This window comes from Pithys albifrons, chromosome 1 (genome assembly GCF_047495875.1).
Source record: "Pithys albifrons albifrons isolate INPA30051 chromosome 1, PitAlb_v1, whole genome shotgun sequence".
Classification (NCBI taxonomy): domain Eukaryota; kingdom Metazoa; phylum Chordata; class Aves; order Passeriformes; family Thamnophilidae; genus Pithys; species Pithys albifrons.
Window position 1 is genome coordinate 124,717,949 of NC_092458.1, and position 19,366 is coordinate 124,737,314.

Below are 19,366 nucleotides of genomic sequence, written 5' to 3' on the forward strand. Positions count from 1 at the left end.
AACGTGTTTTGCGGTAAAAGAAAAACAAACAACAGAGAAACTCAGCTCCGTTTTCCTTTGGCTACAGGAGATTTTATTACCATTTGAAGAGTTTGGTTTTACATAATAAATAAGCAAAAATGCTTTACATTTTTTGAGGGGCTACGTAGATAATTGTGAGCAGGAATAGGTGGGTTGGTTTGGCTGCTGCTTCACCTACACTTGCCAAAGAGCTTTTTAATCTGCATCATATTAAAAAAAAACAAACAATAAAAAGCAAAACCAAAGAGGTTGAGGGGAAGAAATGGAATACCAAGATTTTCTCTGTGTTGTTGAAGTGGGACTGAGGTGTTGAGGAAATTATTTGAGATTTTTTTTTTTTAGAGAAATTCTGGCAGGTTGCCCATCCCTTTGCACTTTCACTGATAAATTCCCCAATTTTACATTCCCTTAAATTGCTTTTATGCCCTTTTTCAAACCTTGAGTCTGTTCCTTCATCACCCTTTTTTTTTTCCATTTAGGAAGAGAAAAACTTTGGGACCTCAATATGGGATTAATTTTTCTACCTTTCCTCTGGTTTAGTGGAAGGTTCCCTGTCCATGGGGGTTGGATGATCTTTAAAGCCCTTTCCAACCCAAACCATTCCATAATTCCTTGATTTTGGTGAAATATTCCCCTCTCTCACTCTCCATGGGATTATTTTTTTGCCAGATTTGAGAATTAAAACCTTGGGAAATCTCACCACAAATTCTCTGTAGTGGCTCAAGGAGAGAAATGAGGTTGTTTTTCATGATATATTTTAATTTACACTCCATTCCAGAGCCATCATTTCTCCCCAGGATTAAAGCCTCATCCTTGAGGTGTCTCTGCCATGTCCTGCACCTCAAGTGTGTGCTGAAAAATCACTTGAACTGATTAAAAATCTTATTTTTCCCTCCCTTTTATTGACTCCCCTTCCAGGTGTGAACCCAAAATTGCCGTTTCCTGGGTTGGAACAGCAGGAAAAACCTTCCCCCACCTTTGCTTTTGTGATCACAGGATTTTCCTACAACCCTCCCCTGTGTTATTGTCATCTCAGAACGTGTAATTGCTTCGTTATTGCCTGACTGGGAAAGTTCCTGAGTCCCACATCCCATCAAACAGCTGGGGGATGGATCCCAAAAACACCTTGGAGAAAACCTGGAAGTGTGAACAGCAAAGGAAAAAGGCTGGAAAAATATTTCCTGGGCTTTTACTGAGAAATACCAATGGTGCTTTTTAATCAAAGGGTGATTTGTACATTCCCAAAACTTATTTTTTTTATAGTGGGAAGGACTTCAAGCAGCAGAAACTCAGCAGATTTTGGGTGCAGAGATGCCACCAAGGAGGTGTAAAGTGCAGTGTGAGGGTTGGGCATCAAGTTTCTTTTTAAGGATGCAAATAATGTCAGTTCCTCCTCTCCAGGGGATGGGTTTAATTGAAGCAAATTAACATTTGGGGCTCATTAATTAGCAACACAGGCAGGGAAGGCTCTTAAGCTCAACTGCTGTAAAAGCAACTCTCCAATTTGTAAAGTCAGAGTGATAATAATCTGAATTTTTAGGGCTTTTCTGGAGACTTGCAGACTCCTCTTGTATGACAAAACACAGTTTTTTATTATATTTAGCATGAAACATCATTTTCATGCAATTGAAAAAGTCTGAGAATCTTCTGAAAAGTCTGAGATCTTCTGAAAAGTCTGAAAAATCTGAGATCTTCCCAGTGAACATCAATTTAACTTCTCAATAAAGTCCCCCATTAACCTTTTCATTTCTGAGTGATGCAAATGCTGAAAATAATTTTCAAACCTGTGATTTATAAACATCTTTGTGTGCTCATGGCAATAAATATTAATACACAGAAGGAACTGGCTCTATTATTGCATTCCAGTGGAAGGTGCCCATGGCAGGGGGTTGGAGTTTTGGGATTGGGATGATCTTTAAGGTCCCTTCCACCCCAGAACATTCTGTTTCTCTGTTGCTGCACATGGAGAACATGGAATTTTTCCAAGTGTTTTTTCCATTATGGTTTTACCTGACAAAGGGCCATCCATGAGCAGGTGTTTTCCCATGTGACACAAACCAGGTGAGCATCTTCCTCCAAAAAATTCCAGAATGGTTTGGGTGGGAAAGGACCTCAAAGTGCCACCCCCGCCATGGGCAGGGACACCTCCCACCAGCCCAGGTGGTTTCTTCTTCTTTGGCACGATGGGCTCAAGCTCTGCCAGGGGAAACTGGAGATCAGAAAGAAATTCTTTGCAGAGAGAGTGCTCAGGCATTGGAATGGGCTGCCCAGAGAGGGGGTGGATTCCCCATCCCTGGAGGTTTTTCAGCTGAGCTTGGCCGTGGCACTGAGTGCCATGATCTGGTAAAGGGACTGGAGTTGGCCCAAGGGTTGGACTTGATGATCTGGGAGGTCTTTTCCAACCCAATCCATTCTATGAGTCTGTGGTTCAGTGAAGGTGAGTCTGGTAAGAGAGTTTGAAAAGCCTGAAATAACCTTGAGTTGGGTCTTGACTTGGACCTACAGCAAAATTTGTGGTTGTTTTTTACACTCTTGTTTGAGGAGTCCTTGTTGTTGCATCAAGAACTCACAAAGTTTGGGGGAGTGGTTGGAACCCACAACAAACTGGTAACTAAACACACACCCAAAAGTCTCTTGGTTTGAAAACTTGGCAAAGAAATGAAAATAAAGGTGGAAATCTCCTCCAGGGTGGGAGAGTGTGTTGTTTGGGATTTGGGAATTGCACACTCAGTCCAAGCCCAGCCCTGCCCTCGTGGTGACAACAGGATTGAGCCTCAAGGAAGTCCAGTGTGTTAAAAGCTGGACTTGTGAGATTTTTGGACTTTAAAGATCACAAACCTGCTGGGAAACTTAAAATAAACCCCAACCCTTCATTATTCCCTTGCACATAAAGAAACCATTTCTGGTGCTGTCATTGAGATGTATTTGTGAGTAGTTGGGGTTAAAATCAGAACAGGATTGAGAAGTTTCTTGTTCTTTATAAGAAATAAATGTGAGTTCCTGCTCTAATTTTTCCCAATTTGCCATGACAAGACCTGTAACCCTGAAATACACATTAATTTATTTTATTGTCCCTTCTCCAGATAAATGGTGGTGGCAACAACCTCAGAACACCGAAATCCACGTGGCATAAATCAAATTGAGGTTGGATTTATTTAGCATTAAAACTTTGGGGGTAATTAATAAATAAGCTTTTTTTTTCTCCCCTCCAAACAGGGTTCTGTTGGGTTGGTACAACTGCATTGTGGCTACTCAAAATCCCCTCCCCTCTCTCACCCAAGCTCATTTCTCAGGGGGGTGGGTGGAGAGTCGCTGCAAAGTTTCACACAATTTGTCAAAAACCCTAAACTAGAGTGTATAGATCATGATAAAAAAAAAAAAAAACCAACAAAATCTTGAATGTATTTTGAGAAGGAGGAGTTAAGGAAAAAATCCCCAACCTGTTCTTATAAAACTCTGCATTTAACACCCATCATTTCCTTTCGTGGCACGCTGGAAAATAACAAAAATAAGATTTGTGGCTCGTCTTCTGCTTGGCACCAGATCTTCTTGTGGGCACAGCAGAGTGGGTGGTGGGCTCTGCTGAGCCCTGTCCCACCAGCCTGTCCCTCCCTCAGCTGCTCCCAGTAAATGTGACCACCTTTTTCCCATCCTTTTGGCAACTCATTCCAGTTTGGCTCGTTAACGAGGCATAACTCGTCACCGTCACCTCCCGTTGGCGATGATGACCGAGGTCCCAATGTAGTGGGGCAGTGCAGACTCCTTGTGGCTCTCTGGGGAGGAGGTTGAGGAGGGGCTTTGGGTTTTGTAGAGGAAGGTGTTGCCCTCCTGGGTGGTGTAGCCATAGCTGTCCCCTCCGTGCCCGGCGCTGGCACACGCCGGGGGTTGGAACCCGCCGTGCTTGGCCAGGACGTGGTGATAGTTCAGCAGCACGAAGGGCACCTGCCCAGAGGGTCTCTCCTCGTTGTCCAGCTCGTCCACATCAACAGGATGGTGCCCAAGGTGCCCATATTTGGGGTCTTTCACGCAGATCCTCCTGCTCTGCTCGTACACCGAGGGCACCGGCAGGAGGTGGCTCAGCTGTCCCAGAGCTTTGGGCTGGAAACACTCGGATTTGGGCAGCAGGGGGTTGGGAAAAGGGCTGTCACTGATGCTCATCTTCTCTTGGAGGTCCCTGCTGAAAGGCAGCTTGTTCTCCTCTTTGATGAGGTGGGCAGGTGGCTGCATCCTGGGCTCGGGTTTGGGGTGTTTCAGGATGGGGGAGTCAAACAGCTCCTCCTTGTACCTGCTGCCCACCACGGGCGTGGGGCAGCTCGGGAAGGCGTCAGGCAGAGCATCCTGGTTGTACCTTCTGCTGGAAATGGGCACTGGGAGGAGAGAGAAAACATGTTCAGTAGTGACAGCAACTCCTGGAAAAATCACAGAATCACAGAATGAACTGGGTTGGAAGAGACCTCTGAGATCATCAATCCAACCCTTGATCCAACCCCACTGTGATCACCAGCCCATGGCACTCAGTGCCCTGGGCTGGTGATCACAGTGGGGTTGGATCAAGACATGGTGGATTCTCTGTCCCTGGAGGTGTTTTGTCACCTTAAACACCTCCAGAGATGGAGAATCCACCCCCTCTCTGGGCAGCCCATTCCAATCCCTGAGCACTCTCTCTGCAAAGAATTTCTTTCTGCTCTCCAACTTTAATTTCCCCTGGCAGAGCTTGAGCCCATCGTGCCCCCTTGTCCTATTGCTGAGTGCCTGGGAGAAGAGACCAACCCCCACCTGGCCAGAACTTCCCTTCAGGCAGTTCCAGACAGTGCTCACCTCTGAGCCTCCTCTTCTCCAGGCTGAACACCCCCAGCTCCCTCAGCCTCTCCCCACAGCACTTGTGCTCCAGTCCCTTCTCCAGCCTCGTTGCTCTTCTCAGTTGGGTTGGAAGAGACCTCTGAGATCATCAACCCTTGATCCAACCCCACTGGGATCACCAGCCCAGGGCACAGAGTGCCCTGGGCTGGTGATCACAGTGGGGTTGGATCAAGACATGTTGGATTCTTTGTCCCTGGAGGTGTTTCAGAGGACACTCAGTGCCACATCCAGTCCCTTCTCCAGCCTCGTTGCTCTTCTCTGGCCCCGCTCCAGCCCCTCAAGATCTTTCCTCAACTGAGGGGCCCAGAACTGAACACAACACTCAAGGTCTGACTTAACATTTTCCCCCTGAGCTTTAACATCCATTGGGTTTGGGCCAGATCCAGGTCCCAGTGAAGACATTGGAGACACAAGACATTCCCATTTGCCTCCCTGGATTTGGATAAATCTCTGAAAGGTTTAAAGAAAACCCACCCAACCTCTCCAGAAGAGTTGAACCATCCTGAGAAGCTTTTCCAAGGGAAATGCCCGTTTGTTTATTCGACTGAGCAACTCTAAGTCATTGCCATTATTAACACAATTAATTGGCATTATTAATAGAGTTAAATCTGGGAAATGAAACCAAAGGACTATTTGGAAATGTGACTTATCAAAACCTTTGAAATTCAGTAAACTCTTTTAAGAGATTTATCAGAGGATTTACCAAAGGCTGGATAACATTATTATGTATCAATGCAATTATGACACATCAGTGCAATTATTACATATCTAATTATTACATATCAATGCAATTATTGCATATGTAATTATTACATATCAATGCAATTATCAAAGTAATTATTGCATATCAAAGTAATTATTATACATCAATGTAATTATTGCATATCAATGCAATGATTACATATCAATGCAATTATTATATATCTAATTATTGCATATCAATGCAATTATTACATATCTAATTATTACATATCAATGCAATTATTACATATCTAATTATTACATATCAATGCAATTATCAAAGTAATTATTGCATATCAAAGTAATTATTGCATATCCATGTAATTATTGCATATCAAAGTAATTATACATCAATGTAATTATCACATATCAATGCTATGATTACATATCAATGCAATTATTACATATCTAATTATTACATATCAATTCAATTATTAAAGTAATTATTGCATATCAAAGTAATTATTATACATCAATGTAATTATTGCATATCAATGCAATGATTACATATCAATGCAATTATTACATATCTAATTGTTGCATATCAATGCAATTATTAAAGTAATTATTGCATATCAAAGTAATTATTGCATATTAATATAATTATTGCATATCAAAGTAATTATTTCATATCAAAGCAATTATTATACATCAATGTAATTATTACATATCAATGCAATGATTACATATCAATGCAATTATTACATATCTAATTATGACATATCAATGCAATTATTACATATCTAATTATTGCATATCAATGCAATTATTACATATGAATGTAATTATTCCATATCAAAGTAATTATTGCATCTCAAAGTAATTATTGCATATCTATGTAATTATTGCATATCAAAGTAATTATTATACATCGATGTAATTATTACATATCAATGCAATTATTACATATCAAATTATTACATATCAATGCAATGATTACATATCAATGCAATTATTACATATCTAATTATTACATATCAATGTAATTATTACATATCAATGCAATTATTGCATATCAATGCAATTATTACATATCAAAGTAATTATTACACATCAATGATTCCATGATTAGAATAAACCAGAACTTATTCTTTCTGTCACTGTGGACTCTTGTCCTTGTAAGAAAATCTAATTAATTCTGTTTATCTGTTTTATAACTAATATCTAGATAGATATCAGGGTCTAATCTGTGCTATCTCTTGGTGAGATCTGGAAAAGACTTTGCTTTTTCTCCCTGAAAAACAATTGTCAGATATTAAAACCATCCACAGAAAAGCAACTTCAGCACCCCTGGGGCAATGTTGTGTTTCTGCTTTCAAGGTTCTCCAATGTAATAAAGCTTCATGAGAATAGAAATGCACCTAAAACATTCCTCTAAAGTATAGTTGGAAGTTTTATATTAAAGGGAAAACTGGGCACTGAGAGAATTCCCCAACCCTGTTTTGTGTTCCCTGCACTGAAGTGTCTTTTGCAAAAGGGATTTTCTGTTTCTCGAACCATTTTATTTGCCATCTGAAAGGGTTTGGAGTTCCCCTGTAGTGGCTGGTGACGTAATTATAGCACCACTAATTAAATATTCCCTGTGCTGTCATAGACTGGCAAAGCCTTTATGTCCAACAGAGGAAGCAGAAATAGCTCAATTGTCCCTTTTTATTTTTTTTTATTTTTTTTTCTATGCAGAGCTCCATTAATTTCAGAGGGAGTTGCACCACATAATTAACACCAGAATTTAAACAGCAATCTGGTTACAATTAGTTCTTGATCAACCCCCCACCCTCCTAGAAACAATAACCTTTCAAGTTATTCTCTTTCCTTTCCATGGATATATATTTTTAGCAAGAAATAAACTGAGTGTTGAGAAATGGTCCTTTCAGATCCCAAATCCAACCAGGATTCAGCCACACACTTGGGAATTTTACCAGTGTAGTGGCACTAATTTTAACTCCACATTTGCTGGTTTTCCTGTGAAATAAAAATGTAGATGGCTGAGAACTCCTGACATGTAATTAATGCAGTTTAATTAGTCTGATGTGTTGCTTTGGACATCCAGTGGTGGGTTTGTCTCCTCACTGCAGTGTGGAGTATTTTCACTTTATGGTTCTTTTCTACTCTTTGGGCAAAATATTTTCTTTTTCCAACTTTAGAGCCTGAGAGAACTTGGAAGAACCTGAAGCAACACAGCAACCAGTTGCCCCCTGTCTTGTTATCTTCATTTCTGCAGGCTGGTGGCTGCTTTTCTGGCTCCCAGAAGTTCTTGGCAAGCTTGGCAGACCTGCAGGACACATCCCATTTTGTTCTGTCCTGTCTCTCAAACGTGGTTTTCATCTCCTTGGTCGAGGAAGAAGGTGAACGTTTGGTTAATGGTTTGCAGGTTCCATTGAGGTTGTCAGCACATTGTGGAGTCAGAGCAGAGAGCAGGGCCAGGCCCAGGGCAGGGCTGGGGCTGTGCCAGGGCAGGGGCAGGTGGGATCTCAGCCAAAGGCTCTTCCCCCAGAGGGTGGTGGGCACTGCCCAGGCTCCCCAGGGCAGTGGGCACGGCCCCGAGGCTGCCAGAGCTGCAGGAGCCTTTGGGCAATGGGACAGGGCAGGGGGGACTGTTGGGGTGTGCTGGGCAGGGCCAGGGTGGCACTGGATGGTCCCTGGGGGTCCCTCCCAGCTCAGGGTATTCTGGGATTCTGTTCTAAGCAGTGCCTTGGCACATTTTTCATCCAGAAGTCCATAGAAAGCTGAGCAGCTGCTTTCATAGAATCACAGACTCAATTGAGTTGGAAAAGCCCTCTGAGATCATCAAGTCCAACCCTTGGGCCAACTCCAGTCCCTTTACCAGATCATGGCACTCAGTGCCACGGCCAAGCTCAGTTGAAAAACCTCCAGGGATGGGGAATCCACCCCCTCTCTGGGCAGCCCATTCCAATCCCTGAGCACTCTCTCTGCAAAGAATTTTCTTCTCATCTCCAACTTCAATTTCCCCTGGCAGAGCTTGAGCCCATCGTGCCCCCTTGTCCTATTGCTGAGTGCCTGGGAGAAGAGACCAACCCCCACCTGGCCAGAACTTCATGTTGCTGTGGAAGGGCAGCACCCCGGGGGCACCAGCACCCACCTGGCATGTGGGCAGTGTCACAGGGATCCCACACATCCTGCACCTCTCCTGGGAGGAGCAGCTGAGATGACTGGGGGGGTTTGTCTGGAGAAGAGGAGGCTCAGGGGGGACCTCATTGCTCTGCACAACTCCCTGCCAGGAGGGGCAGTGAGGGGGGTCAGGCTCTTCTGCCATGGCCCAGGGGAAAGGGGGAGAGGAGATGGCCTCAAACTGCACCAGGGCAGGGGCAGAGCAGAGATCAGGAAAAAATATTTCCCTGCAGGAGTGGTCAGGCCTTGGAATGAGTGTCCCAGGGAGGTGGGGCAGTCACTGTGTCTGGAAGTGTCCCAGAGGTGTCTGGATGTGGCCCTTGGGGACGTGGATTGGGGGTGATCCTGGTGGTGCTGGTGGGACTGGATGCTCCTGGAGGTCTCTGCCAGCCTTGGTGAGTCAGGGGTTCTACAGAGGGAAACTCTCCATGGATGTTTAAGCCAGGCATGAATCTGAGATGCCTTTCAGCCCAACGTGGTGCCAGAGCAGCTCGGCAGTGTCAGGTGAGGAGGAGACTCTGCACACCTGAGGTTGTGGGTCAGAGAATCTCAGAATGGTCTGGGTGGGAAAGGACCTTAAAAGCCCATTCAGTTCCATGGGCAGGGACACCTCCCACCAGCCCAGGCTGCTCCAAGCCCTGTCCAACCTGACCTGGGACACTCCCAGGGATGGGGCAGCCACAGCTGCTCTGCCCAACCTGTGCCAGGGCCTGTCCACCCTCCCAGGGAACAATTTCCTCCCAAAATCTAATCCAACCTGCCCTCTGGCAGTTTCAAACCATTGTCCTTCTCCTGTCACTCTCTGCCCATATAAAAATCCCCTCTCCCTCTTTTTTACCCCTCTGTGTCAAACAAAGCAAAGATACAACAGTTCCTAATCCTCTCCATGGCCATGAAAAAGACATTTTTAGATTGGCTCAATCTCTGTGTCCTTCTCTGAATTCTATTTTAGATTATCTCAATCTCTGCATCCTGCTCTGAATCCCACTTTCAAGTCATCCAAGGCACAGGTTGATGTTCTCCATTATTTTCCCTCCAAAAACAAAGGTGAGACAACATGATCTTCCACACCTCTTGGTCTCCAGTGAAGTGCTTTGCAAAGATGTCCTTTATTTTTTTCCAGGATGGAGACAGGCAGGAGCTTTTCCACAAGTTTCCTCAGCATTCTTCACAATCTCCTGAGTTTTGAACCTCCCACACACAGCACAGACACAACTGAAGGAGAAGTGGGTCCTGTGGTACCCACAGCACCAATTCATCCATTGGAATTCCCAGAGGACACTTCCCACCCCAAGAATTCAGTTGCCTTCACCAAAATGAGCTTCTTCCCTGACGACAAGCCCAGCTGGAAAAACGTGGGAGAGGCTTCAAAAAAAACCCCAAATTCTCGGGGCAGAAACATCTGACTCGCAGGCAGCAGGATCTGCTACGTGCTTTTCCAGGGCTTGCATGGCTTGGCATGATCCTCTCCAAGCCTCTGATCCCTCCAAGAGGAGCAATTTTCCATGGAGAGGAACGTCTCTGGCAGCCGCTCCAGGGATGGGATTGGAATGGTCCTCGCGGCCAAGCCGGTTGCCAGATGTCGTGTTTGGCGTTGCCTTGGGGTGGGAGATGCTGATGCTGAGCAGACCCTCCCTGCTTTGAAGCTTTGCTGGCTGTCAGTTTTTCAGGGAGCTGCTGGAAAAAGCTGCTGCTGACAACGTGAGGAAGGTCAGATGCTCCTTTTGCAGCAAAAAGTGACTCCCAGAGGTCCCAGATTTCCCTCCTGCCACAGACCTGAGAAGTGCAACAGCACCAACAACTCCAGGAGGAGGCAAGGCTGGAACAATCAGATATAAATCCTGTCTGCAGAGAAGCCTCTGCTTTTCTTTCCCTCCTTATAACACTTTGTGTCAAGCCACGAGCTCAGCCCAGGCCCATGTCTGATTATCTTCTTTTTTCCCTCCCAAACAGCACAACTCTCAGTGCTTTGGCTGAGAATTAATTGCACCAAGTCAGTTTTCAGCAAATAATACCCATTGAAACACATCAGTGCTCCAAAGGGAACCCACAAAATCCAACTCAAGCAACAGAAATCACAATTAGAACCAGAAATAAGAACCACTGGGACCTCAGCCCCACTTTCCTCATCATGAGGAAACTGTGACGAGACTGAAAAATCTCAGCAGTTGCTTGCAGGTTTTTGGTTGGGATTTTTTTTCCCCACCCTGACATATTTAGCAGTATTCCAGAGGAATTCCAATGGAATATATTTACTAGGATCTACCTGCCCACCTGCTGCTCTGCCTGTTCTTCCCACAGCCACTCTCAGTGCTGGGCTGGGAGCAGAGGAGAAAAGCTGGGCTGATTTCCCTCCACCCAGTCCTTGCTGCAGGATGCTCTTCATCTTTACACTTATCCTCAGAAGATGCAGCTTTTTTCCTTCATTTCTCCTTTCCTTTCTCCTTTCCTTTCTCCTTTCTCCTTTCCTCTCCTTTCTCCTTTCTCCTTTCCCCTTTCCTTTCTCCTTTCCCCTTTCCCCTTTCTCCTTCCCTTGCCTTGCTCTTTGAACACCTGCAGATCTTGGCCATCCAATGTCATGTCCTTGACTGAATAAATGCTCATTTCTGCTCCTCAACAGCCTACCTTGAGACTATCTTTTCTAATTTCTTTTTTCATATTAAATTTCCACTGTTCTTTTTCCATCCCAACCTCACCAAGCTGGAGGAAAGGAGCATTTCCACCCAACTTCAGAACAGATCAGTCCATCAGGGCTTTCAAACTGATCCCAGGAGATGTGGATGAGATGTAAGGACTGAATTCTGCAGCTTTCCAGCCCTCTGCCTTCTCTAACAGAGCTGGTCTCAATTCTGCAATTCTTGGTATTGTCTGACAGTTTCAGATAAATTTTAACTCACAAAAAAATCTATATTTAATTGGGGTTTTATCTCATTTACTTGGCCTGTTTTTGTGAGAGGTTTTTGTGCCAATCACACAGTTAGGGAAGTCAAGCACAGAAAGGGAAGCAAATCTAGGCCAGCTAAGGCTGGTTTGCTAAAATTACCCTGAAATCTTGGCAGAACTTGGTTTGGAGGCTCATTCATGAAAGCAATTATTTCACTCTATTCAGTTGTGTGAGGGGAAGGTGAATGAAGGGAGGATTTAAAGCTGTTACTTGAGTTCAAGACAAGCTTTGGCCCCGTCCTGAAATAGTCTGAATTGCCAGAGTCTGGTTTGTCCAACCAGTTGTGCTTCTTTAGATGATTAACACCATTCCTTGCCTTGTTGGGGGACAAAACAACATCCCAGCTTGAGTCAGGTTTCATTTTCAAGCTGGCCCAGCTGTGAGCCCAGGAGTGTTTCCAATGAGAGCTCAAGCCCTGCCAAAGCCCCTGCAACAAACCCTGTTATTGTTGAATACGGGGCAGAAATAAATGGGTTGAACCAGAAGGTCTCCAGAGGTCCCTTCTGGGATTCTGTGACTGAGGTGCCTTTTGAGCATCTTCACATTCGGATATTTTATAACTTCTGGAGGTTGTTTTTTGTAGGTTGTCACCTCAGAGGGGACAATGTCCCCAGGGCTTCCTTCAGAGCCTTTGTGCAGGGAGGCAGAGGATGGGGAGCAGAAATAAAATTGTCATCCAATAAAGCAGAACGGTTGGACTGCAGCAACTGGAAGGTGAACACTCTTTGTGCTCTGAAAGGACAACCTGCCTTTTTTATGGTTTATTTTCATTCCTGTGTGTGAGCTGAGGTCTGTTTTGACTTCAGCCATGAGCAACTCCCCTGAATAACTCCGGCAGTGCCAAGCACTGTGCCAGCACTGAAGGAGGTGGAGTCTCTGTACTGTTCCAAAAGTCATCCTGGTGGATCCATTTTTGCTTTGATGATATTCCCAACCCAGTGCTGATCCTTGTGGATCCATTTTTGCTTTGATGATATTCCCAGGAGAAAGGAGAAAGGAAAGGGGAAAGGAGAAAGGAGAAAGGAGAAAGGAGAAAGGAGAAAGGAGAAAGGAGAAAGAAAGGGGAAAGGAGAAAGGGGAAAGAAGAAAGGAGAAAGGAGAAAGGGGAAAGAAGAAAGGAAAGGGGAAAGGAGAAAGGAGAAAGGGGAAAGAAGAAAGGAGAAAGGAGAAAGGGGAAAGAAGAAAGGAAAGGGGAAAGGAGAAAAGAGAAAGGAGAAAGCAGAAAGGAGAGAGGAAAGGAGAAAGGAGAAAGGAAAGGGGAAAGGAGAAAGGGGAAAGGAGAAAGGAGAAAGGAGAGGGAAGGGGAAAGGAGAAAAGAAAGGGGAAAGGAGAAAGGAAATGGGGAAGGAGAAAGGAGAGGAAAGGACGAAGGATAAAGGGAAGGTTGAAAGGAGAAAGGAAAGGAGAAAAGAGAAAAGAAAGGAGAAAGCAGAAAGGAGAGAGGAAAGGAGAAAGGAGAAAGGAAAGGAGAAAGGGGAAAGGAGAAAGGAGAAAGGAGAAAGGAGAAAGGAGAAAGGAGAAAGGAAAAGGGAAAGGGAAAGGAGAAAGGAAAGGGGAAAGGAGAAAGGAAATGGGGAAGGAGAAAGGAGAAAGGAGAGGAAAGGACGAAGGATAAAGGGAAGGTTGAAAGGAGAAAGGAAAGGAGAAAGGAGAAAAGAAAGGAGAAAGGAGAAAAGAAAGGAGAAAGTGCAGGTGCTCACGAGAAGAAGGATCACCATGTGAACACCACAGTTATTTTTCACAGCTTTCCTGTGCCCCCCAAATGCCACACAATTCCCGTTTCCAAACCAACCATTCCCAACCACCTTCTCTCCCCAGACACCCACCTTCATAACCCTGGGTGAGGTTGTGCCTGACGATGTTCCCTGGCTGCTCGGGGAGGGCTTTGCCCTCTGCCTGGCTGCTGGGCACCAGGGAGTTGCCACAGTGCCACTGGCACTCGCCGTTGCTCTGCAGGGCGCCCAGGAAGAGCCGTGCCACCTCGCAGGGCGCCGCGGGCGCCTGGCCCAGCTTGGCTGGCAGCACCTGCTTCTTGCCACTGAACACGTGGGGCTCCACAGGGAAGTGTCCATAGTGGTAGGAGAAGGGCAGGCTGTAGGGTGGGGCGTAGAAGAGCTCGCTGCCCTCGGAAGGGAAGGGTTGTTCCTGGGCGGTGTTGGTGCCCACGGCGGGGCTGGCACGCCAGGTGCCCACCTGGGTGCACTCCAGTTTGTCTGCTGGGAACGAGCTGTATTGCTGGGGGGAAAAGAATCATAGAATTATAGAATGGATTGGGTTGGGAAAGACCTCCAAGATCATCAAGTCCGACCCTTGGTCCAACTCCAGTCCCTTTACCAGATCATGGCACTCAGTGCCACAGCCAAGCTCAGCTGAAAAACCTCCAGGGATGGGGAATCCACCCCCTCTCTGGGCAGCCCATTCCAATGCCTGAGCACTCTCTCTGCAAAGAATTTCTTTCTGCTCTCCAGCTTCAATTTCCCCTGGCAGAGCTTGAGCCCTTCGTGCCCCCTTGTCCTATTGCTGAGTGCCTGGGAGAAGAGACCAACCCCCACCTGGCCAGAACTTCCCTTCAGGCAGTTCCAGACAGTGCTGAGGTCACCTCTGAGCCTCCTCTTCTCCAGGCTGAACACCCCCAGCTCCCTCAGCCTCTCCCCACAGCACTTGTGCTCCAGTCCCTTCTCCAGCCTCGTTGCTCTTCAGAGAGGAAGAGAGTTAAATGATTGACATTAGATGGAACTGGAGAAGGGATCATAGAGGCACCCAGAGCTGGGGCTTCTTTGTCCGTGACCTCCTGGGATGTCTGAAGCTCTTTGTCTTCACAATAACTCTGCCTTCATGGATACAAAACAATCACTTTGTTCTCCCAAAGTTAAGTGATTGTTTGATCATTTTGGCAGTTTGATTTCACAGAATCCCCGAGTCACTGAGGCTGGAAAAGCCCTCCCAGCAATGGCAGCATCTCAGTCTGAACTTGGATGTTAAAACCTGAAGCAAACGGGGAGCACAGAATAATTACTGATATTTTAAAATATTCCCATTGGTGTGACCTGTTATGGAATCCCACAATTCTATAGGTTAGGAAAGATCTCTCAGCCCCTGGAGCCCACCCTGTGCCTGATGGCCACCTTGGCAAAGCCCTGCCAGCCCCTGGAGCCCACCCTGTGCCCCATGCCCACCTTGGCAAAGCCCTGCCAGACCCTGGAGCCCACCCTGTGCCTGATGCCCACCTTGTCACCCAGCCCAGAGCACTGAGTGCCACGGCCAATCCTGCCTTGGGCACCTCCAGGACTGGGCACTCCAAACCTCCCTGGGCAGCCCCTGCCAGTGCCTGCCCACCCTTTCCAGGCAGAAATTCCTGCTGCTGTGCCCCCTGCCCCTGCCCTGGCCCAGCCTGAGGCTGTGCCCTTCTATCACAGCGTTCTCCTCCTCCCACTCTCTTCCTCACCTTGCTCTCCAGCCTCATTTGGAATCCACTTTTTAGGATCCCCCTCTTGGAATGCAATAATATCTATAGTAAGTTCAGTCCTGGATGATCTTTATCCTTCCCCAGACACTCTATGGCAAGAACTGGTAGGTAAATATTGCTCAAAAACTGACCTGCTGTGGGTAAGGTGTCGTTCTGAGTTTTGCCTTCATTTTATTACTTTTGGGTTTGACTATTTTCCTTGTTTCCTGCGAGGTAGGTACTGAGTTTCTGCATGAAAACTGTGCCTTGGAAATGGTAACCTGGTCCAGTGACAACTGAAGTTCTTTATACTCAATATCTCTGCAAAAGAACAGTCCGAGAAATCGTTACTCAAAGAGACCTCAGAAATCCTGTGAAAATACACATTAACTTCCATCATGTTTTTATTTTCCCCCTCCCAAGGTTTTCCCTGAGTGTGGGGATGTCAGGGAATCTCATGGGCTGAGTCCATCCCACCCCAGGCTGTCACAAACATTGTGCCAAACTCAAGCTCCTGAGAACCACATTTTGATTTCTGATGCTAAGCTGGGGCAGCTCCTCCTGTGCTTTGGAGTCACAGCCATGTCAGCAAAGACACAGATCAATGGATGTGTCTCCTGCTTAACCAGGACCTGCACTCTGCCCTGGCTCTCCAAGCAGCCCCAAGGGATGGAAAACCAGCAGTGTCCCTCTCCTGGTAGCACCACGTGGTTGTGACCAGACCACAGGAGCTTCAAGGCTTTTAATCTTCTCATCCCAGAATCATCAAGGCTGGAAAAGACTTTCAAGCTCCTCCAGTCCCACCAAAATCACCCTTCATTTGTGTCCCCAAGGGCCACATCCAGAAGCCCCTTGCAGAGACAGTGACCCACCACCTCCCTGGGACACTTTTTGGGAGGTCTGACCACTCTTTCAGAGGAAAAAATTATTCTAATAACCAATCTGAGCCTGTACAATTTAAGGCCATCTCCTCTCCCCCTTTCCCTTGGGCAGAAGAGCCTGACCCCCCTCACTGTCCCCTCCTATCAGGGAGTTGTGCAGAGCAATGAGGTCCCTCCTGAGCCTCCTCTTCTCCAGATGAACATTCCCAGCTCTCCCACAGACCGTGTTTTCCATCCCCAACTCCACTGCCCTGCCCTGATTCATAGAACAACAAGGAATACCAACTCTCTTTACTGAACACAACTCAAGGAGGGGAGGGATATGACCAGAGAAGGGAAGCACAGGAAGGAACTGGGACACACCAAGCAAACTGGAAGCCTTTCATTAGCAGCCAATCAATCAGTGCCAACATGGAATGGTACAAAGTGTGTGGACTTACGTAAGGACATAATTGACACTCACTATGCAGTGAGGCCGTGAGGAGCGGCTGTTGTGCACGATGGTGGCGTAGCTCTGCACCCACACCCAGCCCCCCTGCTTGGACAGCAGCCTGTAGTACTTGGTGGTGACCTGGCCCTTCACCAACACTGCAGAGGCAAGAAAAGAAACATAAAAAAAAATTTAAAAAATTATTCCCATTTGTTTCACAATCAGAAAGGTTTTTCTCCCTCTTTGCCTCCCTGAAAATTCCTCCTCCCACCAACCTCTCTGCAATTCCCATTTCTTTTGTGGTCACTTCATAGAATCATAGAATGGATTGGGTTGGAAAAGACCTCCCAGATCATCAAGTCCAACCCTTGGGCCAACTCCAGTCCCTTTACCAGATCATGGCACTCAGTGCCACGGCCAAGCTCAGCTGAAAAACCTCCAGGGATGGGGAATCCACCCCCTCTCTGGGCAGCCCATTCCAATCCCTGAGCACTCTCTCTGCAAAGAATTTTCTTCTCATCTCCAACTTCAATTTCCCCTGGCAGAGCTTGAGCCCATCGTGCCCCCTTGTCCTATTGCTGAGTGCCTGGGAGAAGAGACCAACCCCCACCTGGCCAGAACTTCCCTTCAGGCAGTTCCAGACAGTGCTGAGGTCACCTCTGAGCCTCCTCTTCTCCAGGCTGAACACCCCCAGCTCCCTCAGCCTCTCCCCACAGCACTTGTGCTCCAGTCCCTTCTCCAGCCTCGTTGCTCTTCTCTTCTCAGTTGGGTAGGAAGAGACCTCTGAGATCATCAACCCTTGATCCAACCCCAGTGTGATCACCAGCCCAGGGCACAGATTTTATGATTCATTCTATGATCCAAATGGCCCCATTCCAGGAAATGATGCTGACACCTTATCCCAACTCATCTCAGACAGTTTTTGGAATGTGGTCTGGGCTTTTCAGAGCTCAGTCTTTGTGCTGGTTTAAGCAGCACCTTTTCCTTCAGTTCCAAATGCTTTGCTGAGTCTTCTGAAGGATGAATTCACCAGTGCTAAAAAGTCCTTGTGTTCTTGGGGACCAGTTTGGGCTTCCTTTCTCCCTCACTGCTTTCTGGTTTTAGCTCTGCAGTTCAGACAGTATTTTAAAGGATGTGAAAGCCACTGAGGGCTTCAGTGTTCAGTTTTCCTTCCTAATTATGTGGATAAACCAACATTTCTCCTGGGGTGGGGGAGGACTCCACGTCTCCTGCATTTTTAGCAATCTGGGGGAAGTCTGGCCTTGGCTGGGGGACAGTGACTTCCGAGACAGCCACAGAGCTCAGACTCCATCTGGCTCTGTGCTAAATTGCCTTCTTTGATGCTGGATGGGAAACCTCAGAAATGGGAGGGAGGTCAACCCACCACCAGGACAATCTGTGCAGGCTCAGACTCCTCGGTGGCCTCCGGCGTGGAGGATTCTGTGGCTCCAGCCCTGGCTCTGGGGTGTGCCATCTGCAACTGGGTGTTCCACTGCTGTGGCTCCCTCCTGGCTCAGAGGGCAGCTGGAAAAGGCTCTGGGCTGCCTGGGCTGGTCCTTCTGGGCTGTCAGACACAACTATTTTGAAAGGCTTCCTCAGTGTGGCTTCCTCAGTGCCCTTCCTCGGTGGGAGTTCCCAGCTGGCTCTAAGGGCAATGGATTTCTTGGTTCCACACTGGGAGCAGCTCTTGTTTGATCTCCCTTGGGCAGTGTGGTCAGGGGGTGGTGCCCAGCAGGCTCTGCAGTTCTCCTGCCCTCCTCAGACCTCCTGATGCCCTGCCAGGAGGTTTGATTGCTGAGGGAGCAGGGGAGACCCAAAGCCAGAGGCAGTGAAAATGTGCTCTGCTGTAAAACAAGCTCTACAAATACAAAGTTGGGCTTGCAGGAGGCAGGAGAACATTTTGGTGGTGACATCAGCTGGAGTTGATACCCTGCCAAGGGACAGAGCTGTGAATCCTGTTGAAGTTTGGGTGGGAACAGCAATGATGCTGCAACATGACACAATGGTACAAAAGAGGTGATTTCTCTGAGGGCTCAGAGGTGTTTTGTCTGGGCTGGATCAGCCTCTTCATGCTGTGCTTTAGAAAGGCAGGTCCTGGTGGTCTGTGTGGCCACAGAGCCTGGCTGAAGGAACACTGATGTGTATTAATGGTGCTCCAGAAAGAAACAACACCAGTTCAAACACCACAAGTGTTTCCACGGAGCTGGAAGCCAATCAAGGCTTTCAAACGGGAGGTTCTGTTGGCTGCCAGCACACCTTGGGCAAACATCCACATCTACACTTCCCTCTCAGCCTGGTGCTCTCCTTCCAGCCCTTCATGGAATCACAGAATGGATTGGGTTGGAAAAGACCTCCCAGATCACCAAGTCCAACTCTTGGTCCAACTCCAGTCCCTTTACCAGATCATGGCACTCAGTGCCACGGCCAAGCTCAGCTGAAAAACCTCCAGGGATGGGGAATCCACCCCCTCTCTGGGCAGCCCATTCCAGTGCCTGAGCACTCTCTCTGTAAAGAATTTTCTTCTCATCTCCAACTTCAGTTTCCCCTGGCAGAGCTTGAGCCCATCGTGCCCCCTTGTCCTATTGCTGAGTGCCTGGGAGAAGAGACCAACCCCCACCTGGCCAGAACTTCCCTTCAGGCAGTTCAAGACAGTGCTGAGGTCACCTCTGAGCCTCCTCTTCTCCAGGCTGAACACCCCCAGCTCCCTCAGCCTCTCCCCACAGCTCTTGTGCTCCAGTCCCTTCTCCAGCCTCGTTGCTCTTCTCTTCTCAGTTGGGTTGGAAGAGACCTCTGAGATCATCAACCCTTGATCCAACCCCACTGTGATCACCAGCCCAGGGCACTTTGTGCCCTGGGCTGGTGATCACAGTGGGGTTGGATCAAGACATGGTGGATTCTCTGTCCCTTCTCCAGTC

General features: G+C 47.2%; 2 protein-coding genes across 3 annotated transcripts in view; one reads left to right on the forward strand and one right to left on the reverse strand.

Moving 5' to 3' along the window:
* Window positions 1-19,366, forward strand: part of VPS26C (VPS26 endosomal protein sorting factor C) — a 541,728-nt gene that overhangs the window by 244,371 nt on the left and 277,991 nt on the right. The window lies entirely within an intron of this gene.
* Window positions 47-19,366, reverse strand: part of SIM2 (SIM bHLH transcription factor 2) — a 61,072-nt gene continuing 41,752 nt past the window's right edge. For both annotated transcript variants that reach the window (XM_071567037.1, XM_071567028.1), the window contains 4 exons: window positions 16,462-16,609; window positions 15,293-15,461; window positions 13,522-13,930; window positions 47-4,388 (listed from right to left, as the gene is read on the reverse strand). In XM_071567037.1, coding sequence (XP_071423138.1) covers window positions 3,727-4,388; window positions 13,522-13,930; window positions 15,293-15,461; window positions 16,462-16,609 — 1,388 coding nt within the window. In that variant the 3' untranslated portion in view covers window positions 47-3,726. The remainder of the gene's footprint in view (window positions 4,389-13,521; window positions 13,931-15,292; window positions 15,462-16,461; window positions 16,610-19,366) is intronic.